Source organism: Periplaneta americana, chromosome 16, assembly GCF_040183065.1.
Source record: "Periplaneta americana isolate PAMFEO1 chromosome 16, P.americana_PAMFEO1_priV1, whole genome shotgun sequence".
Lineage (NCBI taxonomy): Eukaryota > Metazoa > Arthropoda > Insecta > Blattodea > Blattidae > Periplaneta > Periplaneta americana.
In genome coordinates this window covers 32,826,387-32,837,047 of record NC_091132.1, presented here as the reverse complement: position 1 = coordinate 32,837,047, position 10,661 = coordinate 32,826,387, and the positions used below count along the sequence as shown (strand labels likewise).

At 38.1% G+C, this 10,661-nt stretch overlaps 1 protein-coding gene across 1 annotated transcript; it reads left to right on the top strand.

The window, feature by feature from the left end:
* The first annotated feature begins 345 nt into the window (after positions 1 to 345).
* Positions 346 to 10,248, top strand: LOC138691040 (cuticle protein 16.5-like). Its single transcript, XM_069812689.1, has 5 exons — positions 346 to 501; positions 6,375 to 6,677; positions 6,788 to 6,886; positions 8,428 to 8,684; positions 9,925 to 10,248. The coding sequence occupies exons 1-4, from the start codon at positions 490 to 492 to the stop codon at positions 8,665 to 8,667; spliced, it is 654 nt and encodes a 217-aa protein (XP_069668790.1). The 5' UTR covers positions 346 to 489; the 3' UTR covers positions 8,668 to 8,684; positions 9,925 to 10,248.
* The last annotated feature ends 413 nt before the right edge of the window (positions 10,249 to 10,661 follow it).

The window sequence follows — 10,661 nt, the reverse complement described above, 5'->3', positions numbered from 1 at the left end:
ATTTAAACAATAACATATTCTCTTGCGGACAATAAAAATTTGTATACGGTTCTTATTTCCATAGTTGGAATTTGATTTCATGGATATCATCCATTTAATAGTCCTCCAAAAATTCCTATTTTCCCCAAAAATCTTGCAGAGCAGCCGGCCCTCTCACTGTCATCGTCATGGCTTGATTGAGGTTCAATGCCAAATATGAGAGGCTCTGTTCACACAGTTTAATAAGGCCACTCGGTACGGATTTGCGCAATGGAGGCCCGATCTGCCTTCAATGTTCCGCAGAGCAGTGACCTCACCTCGACTGTTGACTGTGCTTTACGCCGCTCTTGGTCAAGGTGTCAATATCTGAGGTAATCTCGACCGGTGGGTGTGTCGACTACCGCGCTGTTTCAAGTGGGATCTGCCCAGGCGGGTATAAAACGGGACTGAGGCCCATATGCAGTCAGTTCGTTACTTGCATCCAACGCATAGCAACTACAATCTCTCAGCATGAAGGTCCTGGTAAGTAACTCCCAACATCTCCACGCTACAGTCTACTTATTCCCTCGTTTGTATTTCGTACTATAAACCTAGAGTAAAAAAAAACGGTACTCAAAATAGTCATTGCTTTACATAGAACACCTGGGGTTCAAGTCTTGAGGATCTAACTTAAGTTTGGTATACAGATAGGAAACGGTAAGATAAACTTTAACTAATCCCGTTAGAATATGCCGTTAGGAAAGTCCAGGAAAAAAGGGTTTGAAATTGAACGGGTTACATCAGCTACTTTTTTATGCCGATAACGTAAGAAGAAAACCCACAAATTATTAGAGAAAAAGGGGATTTTACTTGAAGCAAGTATGATACAGGTTTGGAAGTACATCGCTGCAGCTGTGTGAGTCTTTGTAACTCGATCATCTTTATTTTATATCCCAGAACACGTTCCTTCATGGAGTCCCATAAATAGAACTCCAGTGGTGTCAAGTCTGGAGACCGTGTCGGCCAAGAAATTGGACCATTCCTAATCACAAGTTGGAGAACCTGATTGTAGTCTGTAAAAATATAATATATTCAGTACAACAGAGGATACTTAGCGAAATAAAATGGCGAGTTAATCGATTATGGTAATCAAAGGAACGTTTATCACCGTGCAACTGGAAAACTGGGGCCATTTCAGAGAAATCGTATTAACATTTTTTTTGCAGCAAATCAGGTCATCTATCATCCCCATAACTGTTGACTTTACTTTTTGACACACCCTTATAATCATGTAATGTAAACCAAACGATTTTTCACTGTTGTCGAACGCTGAAACATTCGCATTCATTGTTTCTCGCTTCGATATTTTTAATTAATACACTACTTTCATTTATTGATAATTGTGTTTGTATAATATAATTTAATTCATTCACTCAAAGTCAATGTAAGAAGTGTAGTATTCTCTTGCAGAGAAGTTACATGAATTATGCATAAAGTCTTTGCACGAAGAATACAATTGATATATTTATTTCAGCGTTTATCAGTTAAACTAAATCAAATGAAATTAACTTGTGAAAACATTTGACTGCGTATATGCGAAAGCGTGCTGAAGCAATAATATCGATGCTAAATAACCTAGTAGTTGATGCAGCGTCGTTAAATAGCTTAAAAAAGACAGGATACATAAATACAGATAAAAAACAACATAGATATTATAAGGAATTCAAGATGTTCAATTTACACAATAAAGTGAAAGAACAACTATGAGTATTATTTTGTATATTCGACGTACAGGTATGAAGATTTCATGAGCACCTGACACCATAAAATAATCGGTAAATTAATGTATAACGTACAAAGAATCGTTGGATTGAGAAAATGTAAATTACTCCAGGCAATAGATGACCAGAGTAAAAGGAAAAATGTTATGATTACTATTGTCATGATACTGATAGGAAATCCAAACAAATGCAAGAATATTGACATAGATTGCACATTAACAAGCACAGCGAAACATAATTATACTTTATTACAATAATTGTACTTCTGAAGCAGAAGAAGAAATACGTCTAAGCATGTCAGAAGTCATTTCACCTATCTATTGTAGTGTAAATATCTGTTTTTGGAATTTGATATTAAAATATTTATACATTTAAATTACTTAATTAATAAAATCATTTCTGCAAATATTTTGTGTTTAATGCTCTTCTAACATACAAGTAGGTGATACGTTAATTAAGAATAAGTATCAATTCATGTGAAACTAGCTGAGAGAAACGTAATTGTCAGAGATGGTCATTGGAAAAGAGGCAATCCATTTTATAAGAGGAAAGTCGTTACAATAATTGTTTCATTTTTATTTAATTCCTTACTATTGCTCAGTAATCGCGAATTATAGAATTTGGTAACCCTAAGATTACTTGGACGCTGTGTCTCCTCTAATAACAATAGTGGGTTTGAAAGAAAATCCACTGCCTCTGGAAAAAAGAATAATGGTTTTAAGTTTTACAACTGATTAGCTTTAAGAGTATCAAATCCAAGGAACTGGGTTCATTTCCGGATAGAGATGTGTGATTATTACTCTCGCCATAGATTGGAGAAATGCCCCAAAGTCTACCTACTAATTCTGGACTGAAGCGTTGAGATGCTGACGCTGAAACGTCACCTTCACATAATCTTGAGATCCAGAAGGGATCAAAGTTCTAACCTTCTGCATTCTGTACGTTCAATGACGAGAGCAAGGATTCCTTGTTTGTACCTTTACGTTGGCTTCTCACCGAAAAAATCTAAGTTATATACACATTAGCCCAATTTATTTTATTTTAAAACTAGTCTACAGCTAACAGTCAAAGATAATATTGCATTTATAAAGTCGTGCAAAATTGAGATCGATTATTTTCAAGTTAACATTATCTGGTAGCCATCAGGTAAAGCAACAATGAAGTAGGTGAAGAAAATACTGGTAAAACATTATATTCCATTTAACATTAGTCACTTATGATCAGGTGATGAAACACTGAGACAGGTGAAGGAAATATTCGTAAAGACACGACTTCATTTCACATAAAATATTAAATCTTACATGATTCGATTACGTATGAAGCCACAAAAAAAATTGTTAATGCTTAAGGGTTTCTCGGACTTCCCTTTTCATTGCTTCGCTTTTTCTCGTAGAAGATGTGATAGTACTATGTTCTGAATAATTTCAAGGAAAAATTGTTCCGGGGCTGGATATCGATCCCGGGACCCTTCGCTTAGCGCGCGAACGCTCTACCCACTGAGCTACCCCAGGTAGCACCTGAAAGCCAGATTTGCAAAATACATTCGTTACTGGAGGTACGTTAACAAAAAGCCACAATTTAAGTCACACAGCATTTGTGTGCACTCATAGTTGAGTTCTGGCGTCTTGTCAGCTCATGTGAGTTGTGTGGATATAAAGGAAAAATTGTGACGGTGTCGTGTATAGTTCCTGGGATAGATCAGTCGGTAGAGCGTTCGCGCGCTAATCGAAGGGTCCCGGGATCGAAACCCGGCCCTGCTTTACAGGGATCTACTACCTGAAAGCCATAGATTTTCATAGTACTATGTTCTGTTTGAGAGGTACACTACACTTCTAAAAGGTCGCATTTCCTCTAACCAAAAAATTAGACTCAAGAACGGGATTCGAATACATATTATAATATGAACCAAGCTTCGCTATATCTCAGCTACAAAATGTTTGTACCCTGTTATGTGTCTTATTCATTTCGGGATCACTGAAAGAGAAGATGAATATGAAAAAATGTGGGATATAAGAATTTATTCTAAATTCCTTTCTGAATGAAATTCCAATCCTATTGCAAACAATGTTTTGTGAGCTTATCTGTGTCATAGAGATAAAGTCATCCCCCCATCACAGGGCATGGAGGCTCACAGGTAGCGAGAGATTAAGACTCTCACAATTATAGACAATCGGCATTAATGACAGTAGGGATGTCTGTTCTACGTACCCGCCGGCTTTACCCCCAAGAAAATACTTCTCATTCCCATTTCTGTTAGAGGCTGAGTAAACCCTAAGGCCATACTGTGGCCGAAAGTATTAAATCAATGCAGAAAATCCATGACTCCATCGCGATCGAACCAGCGATCTCCCGGCTTGCAGCGTTACGCTTTAACCCCGATGCTACCACGCACCTCTCAGTTGGATTACATGGTTCAACAAGTAATGCACTGCATTTTCTTTTTCGGCCGCCTTTCTTTGGAACAGAACAAAATTGAATGCGTAGCATCTTGGAACCTTCTTGAGTAACTTAATGAAGTTTCATTATTTTCCGATAAATGGCAGTGATGTAAATAATTGCGATTGCACGTGAAGTACTGAAAATCAGAGGGCTGTGACTCAATTTCTTTTTGGGGAGAAGACCATTGCAAATATTAATAGGCACTTAAAAATATCTATGGAGATAAGGGCTTGTCATGGCTTCGTGTTCTGAGACTCTGAAGGGTTAAATCTGGGTCAATGGAAGAGTAATTCTGATTGACATATTGTCTGCTAGTGAAACAATAAAGTCATTAGTTTGCGTATTGAAGCTTTTGTGCTTGTTCGTTCCCATAAAGATGTCAAAAGAATTATTCTCTTTCAACATGACAATGTAAGGACACACACAAACTTGCACGAGATCACAAAACTCGGACGGACTGTTTTTCCTCATTCACCCTACAGTCCGGATCTTGCACTATCTTATTTCCATCTTTATAGTCGTGGTCGTCTGAAAGATGCAATCCGTGGAAAGCGATACGACAATGACGATGAGTTCATAGCCGAAAAAAATACATGGCTAACAAGCAAATATTCTGATGAGGGCAGATAAAAAAAGTTATTTTTTTCTTTCACCACGTTAATGCCAAAAGAAGTTCTTATATAAATTTTGGCCACTCGACCGCAATTACGAGGCCGTCCAGAAAGTGATTTTCCCTGGGGCCGTTTACAAAAAAACACAATAATTGCATGGAAAGATTCATTAAAACAGAAACAGCAATTGAGGGGTTTGGGGGGAAAAACCAGGCAGCTCCAATTTTTTTCATTTTTGAACTATTTATGCACAGAGGAAGAAAAAAATACGCTCTGTCGTTTGGTGGAAGAACCAGATAGTTCCAAGAATTACATTCACACTTATAATGCATTTTGGACCTGCTTCTTTCTGTACAAGCTCATTGTTTGGCGACAAGTTTGTCTCCATTATCTCGAAAAGTGAAACATTTGTCATACCTTGGGATCAATTTTTGTATCCTTGCGTCGTAGAAATCAGCCCCCTGGGATCGGAACCAGCGTTTGACAGCCGTCTGCACCTCTCTGTCGATTCTATGATATGACAAATGTCTCAATTCCGGTGAGGAATATATTGAAAAATAGCTCAACAATTACTGTGTCTGTTCCAATAAATTTTTCCAATGAAATTGTGTTTTCTTTCTGTTAACGGCCCCTGGCGAACTTATTTTTTTACGGTTCTCGTAATTGCGGTCGAGTAGCCAGAATTTGTATAATCACTTCTTTTGACATTATTAACATGGTTAAAGAAACAATTTTAACTTTTTTTTATCTGCTCCCATCAGAATGTTTGCTTGAGAGAGGAAGACCAGCAGAACGGTACCGTTAAGGCAAACAGGCTCTACCATATAGATGGCGTAAGGTCATACTTTTGAATGGAGACCATGTGAAAAAATAGACATTTCTAGCCATAGAATTGAAGAATTACGTGGTACAACTGCAATTGTAGAAAAAAAGCTTTGGGAGAGAAAAGAAAAGTGGTGTCTTAATTACTGAAGGACTCGCCTATCATACTTATTACTTTACATGATATCGGACGTCTCATATTCTAGTTACAGCGTGGCTATTGCGAAAATAACCGATTATTGGGAAATTATATTGGAAAAAGATACTTTCATGAAGGTTCTGTCCTAAGAATTACTGAGTAAAGTGTATACATCTGTAACATCCAGATTAAAAGTAAATCCATGGCGCTACAGCCCTGAAGGGCCAAGTTCGACCAGCCGGCTGCTGGCCTCACGTCCACATGCCGAAGCAGAGATGGACGATCATCCAACCAGAATGGAGGTATCGTGTGGTTAGCACGATGATCCCCCCCGCCGTTATAGGATTTGCTGAACCGGATTTTCACTACCTATCGTAGCTCCCCAAGTGCATCACGATGCTAGGTTGGCACCGGTCCCTTACACTGGCCGAAATTTCATGAGAAAATTTCTTTCCCCATGAGGACTCGAAGCAGCGCGCATTCCGTAACGCGAGTCCTAGGCAGCATGCCTTAGACCACGACGCCACGGCGCGGGACAACATTCAGATTAGTCAAAGAAGTTGTTACAGCGGCGTGAATAGAGTAACATCTAGATTTCTGTACACGTTCGCTTCTCTTTCGCAGGCTGTCTTTATCCTGGCTCTGGCCGTCGTCGCCTACGCCGAGGAGAAGAAGGAAGAGAAGCAGGCTGCTGCCCCCGCTGACAAGAAGCAGGAGAAGCGTGGTCTTCTCGGCCTGGGATATGGCGCCCCCGCTGTCGGCTACGCCGCCCCCGCTGTTGGCTATGCCGCCCCCGCTGTCGGCTACGCCTCCCACGCCATTGCCGCTCCCGCTGTTAGCTACGCCGCTCCCGCCGTTGGCTACGCCTCCCATGCCATCGCCGCCCCCGCTGTCAGCTATGCTGCTCCCGCCCTGGCCCATGCTCCCGTAAGTATAGAACTCTTCTTGGCACATCCTTGACTTGTACGCCTATCACATAATATTTAGAAATTTGGCTGCGAGAATTTGTTATACGAAATTCATTTTTCTGTTTCTAGATCGGCTACGCCGCCCCCGCTGTTGCCGCTGCCCCCGCTCTGAGCTACCACCCTGCTCCCGTAGCCAAGGTTGCCTATGCTGCCCCTGCTGTGGCTAAGGTAAGATAAATGATAGTTGGGATAAGGTATGACTTCACACTTAATCAATCATTCTTTGAAGTTTCACCTGTACAATTTTGAAAATTTTACCACACACAACCTTCATAAAGACTAAGTTAACTGCAGCGACATAAATCAGTTCTGTGAATAATGTATTTTGTAACAATAGAAAATCGTTGTTGGTTTAACGCTTCTTTTCAACTACCCAAATTTCTGTTATAACCACGATAGATTCATTATTATTTTTTTAATTGCTGGATTTATGTTGCTCCTGAACCTGTAGTAAAACATATCATGTGACTTGTGTTTTATGTGTAAAGAAACTGCACTTATATGCCTACTTACTATTAAAAAGTTGTTAATTTTATTATTATTATTATTATTATTATTATTATTATTATTATTATTATTATTATTACTCGTTTATTAATTTTATAGAGAGTTCTGATTATATTTTGGGAAGTTCAAGCTCTACTCTGATAAATAAAGTTTAACTTAAATGAATGAATCACGTCAATAGGTTAGGTATTTTTGGAGCTAGCACTGTTTAAATTTAGTAATGTTTCGTAAAATCGCTACACCAGGAAATATGGAATGAAGTTTGAGACTACCTGGTTCTTTAAATGTAGACCTACAACGCTGAAGTAAAATGCTTATTTATGGAAAAGCATTTATCAGATTTACAATGAAACACACACCATGCAACCTAAAGAATTAGAGTAGTGAATTACATTAAATTAAAAAAAAATGACAAAGTTGACCGTTTTTGGCCTTGCAGTCTTCGAGTAATTTACCTTCAAGGAAGTTCCTTGATTGAGAAAGGAACCTATTATTTTTTTTGTAAATCTGACTCACTTTAAACTTCCTAAAACACAGAATATTTTATAAATAATGTATATCAATGAAAAACACTATAAGTTAGGGCCTAAATGGTGAAACATAAAAAAGAAAGAATATATATAGATTTGGTTCAACATTTGCAAAAGTTAAGATACATTAAATAATATATAGTAATTAGTTAATTACGTTCTTAAAACATTGTTGTTTAATCTACATAATTCTTTTTTTTAGGATTACTGTTGAATATTTGATTATATTAATAGTAATTTGATCCTGTACGTTTTAAACAAGTTTGTTTGCTCCTCTCCACTACAGAACAATCTTTTAATGGTACCGCGTGCATTAAAGAACAGACTAGTGATTCTTAAAAGTAGTATAACTGTTAGACACTCATTAACACTGCACTAAAAACCCTTGTAAAATTTATGAAGAGAAAGACTTTCGCATTAGGTTTCTCAAAGTAGATATACTTCATTTTCATATAACCAACTTTCATTCTAATTGCGGGAACAGTTCTGTGGTGAACAAACAGGCCTGGCGAGTTCTAACACACCAGTTGACGATAGTGATCATGATGATGGTGGTGGTAAACGCTGTGACTCTTTTGAGGGAATTAATAGATTGAGGAGAGATTTTCTTATAGTTGGAACTGTGGTTTCATTGCATGAAAATGATCTTATTTTGATGTTATCTTTTCACAGGTTGCCGCTCCTGTTGCCTACGCCGCCCCTGCCGTCAGCTATGCTGCTCCTGCCGTCGGCTATGCTGCCCCCGCTGTCAGCTACGCCGCCCCCGCCATTGCTAAGGTGGCTGCTCCCGTTGCCTACGCCGCCCCTGCCGTCAGCTATGCTACCCCTGCCCTCGGCGTTGCCAAGGTCGCTGCTCCCGCTATCGGCTACTCCGCCTATGGCGCTTACGGATACGGTGGATACCTGCACTAAGTCAAAGTCGTCAACAGGTGCGTCTTGTTTCAAATATCCACACTTATAGTGGCAGAAAGTCGTGTGGCTTCTGTTCTTCCGTATAATAGGAGAAAAGTAATGTAATTATTTGGTAGTACAAAGCAGCCAATTCGGAATATCACAAACTTCTTGTAAACAGGTATTTTGACCACTTCGATATAATTGTAGATTGAATAACATTCTTAGAATATTGTATTAATTTAATTTATTGGTCTGACAGGTTTACCCTGAGACACAGAATAGCTCACAATAAAATTTAAAATGAAAAATTATATAAACAGGTTTCAGACAAAAGTGATTAAGACATAAGAAAAAAAATAGAACCAAGTATAATTTAAATTGAATGTTCGCAATAAAGATGCTGACGAAATATCGCTACAGAAAATTTTATAATGGTGGTGACGATGGCATCCTGAAGTTCTCTCGTCAGCTTGTATTTTTCCTCCACTTTACAAAAGCTTTCGGAATGGTGCTTCTTGCTCCGAAGAAGAGGCCGGTAACTGTGATTTTTTCAATGTTGTATTTCGCTGATAGATACTGAATCGTGGGCTCGTAGATTTTCTTTTTCTCTTCGTTCACTTCAGATGGTTGAGTGGCTGAGATTTCAAATCTGATCGTAGGATCAATTATTTCCGCTATCTGTTTATTCCTATTTATAGCTATGATATCGATCCAACGATTGCTCCCATCATCAGCAATACAATGAACTTCCTCGTGAACGTCTAGATTTTTGGATCTAAGTGCATCTGCGATCATAGAACGTATGATGTTGTGACGTTTTATTCTGAGTACTTCTCCCTGTGGGCAACTCCCAAGCACTCTCTGTCTAAGTTATTTGTACCATGGTCATCAATATAGTGTCTGAGTTACACTAGTACAAAGAGTGCGAACCATATGGTAACTGATATGTTTAGCTGAAAACTAAGATGGAGAAAATATTCAAAACATCGTGAATTGTCTTCATTCATTTCGAGCAGTGAAAAACATTCAATTTACTTATCTTCTAAATTTCTAAGGTTTTAATACTGTGAAGCATATATCTTCAGACCTAAGTTAATAAAATCATACAATTTACATAATTCCAGCCTTACATTTTGAATTATGAGGTGCATTGGGCATAATTGTAACCGCAAAATATGAGACGGAATATACAGCAAATTAAACAGTTTCGTAAATTGTCAGTTTGTTGCACTGTCAAATGAAACTGTTACTAAACTGTTTTCTTCTTTATTTCAGATGAAACGCCCAACCTTTCGAGTCAGCTGATTGGTCGTCTTAAATCACATTTCCTTCCGTCCGACGCACCAGTCTCCACTTCAGGGTTCATTTAATTTATTGCGCCTATGTCAATCAAAATACGTACGAAACCAATTTATTATAATTTCGAGTACCGAATAGTATCGTGAATGTAGTACAAAGCCATGTATTGCAGATACAATTAATTGCTTTACCCTGTACTATTTGATGTATTCGAGATTATAGTATATCAAGCTCTTCTATGTTCTATCTATTTATTGTGAAAATTTCGAATAAATGGAGTTTATGTGTGTGCCTTACAAATGTATTTTCATTTTTCTTGATGCAACCTTCCTTTTCTCTGTCGAAATTACTATTACGTATATACCAAGTCTTTAAAAATAATCTTACTTATTGCCATAACATGCCAGACATCGGAAATACATTTTTGTTCTTAATACATAATATTAATAAAGTCTGGGAACCTTCAGGTATTGTTACCTCATGAACACGCTCCGATGTTCATTAATTGTTTGTTCAAAATGGCCGAAAATTCAGTGGTCTCCATTTTATACATGAAAATGTCATAACAGTTTGTTCCATCTGAGCTTCAGAATTTTTAACAAAATATCCTTTTCCAATAAGACGGGGCGTCCTTATATTGGGTTCTTATTCTTAGAGAGATCTTTGATAATCTCTTTCCTGGACTGTAGATTGGTCGAAATGGTCCAACCGCC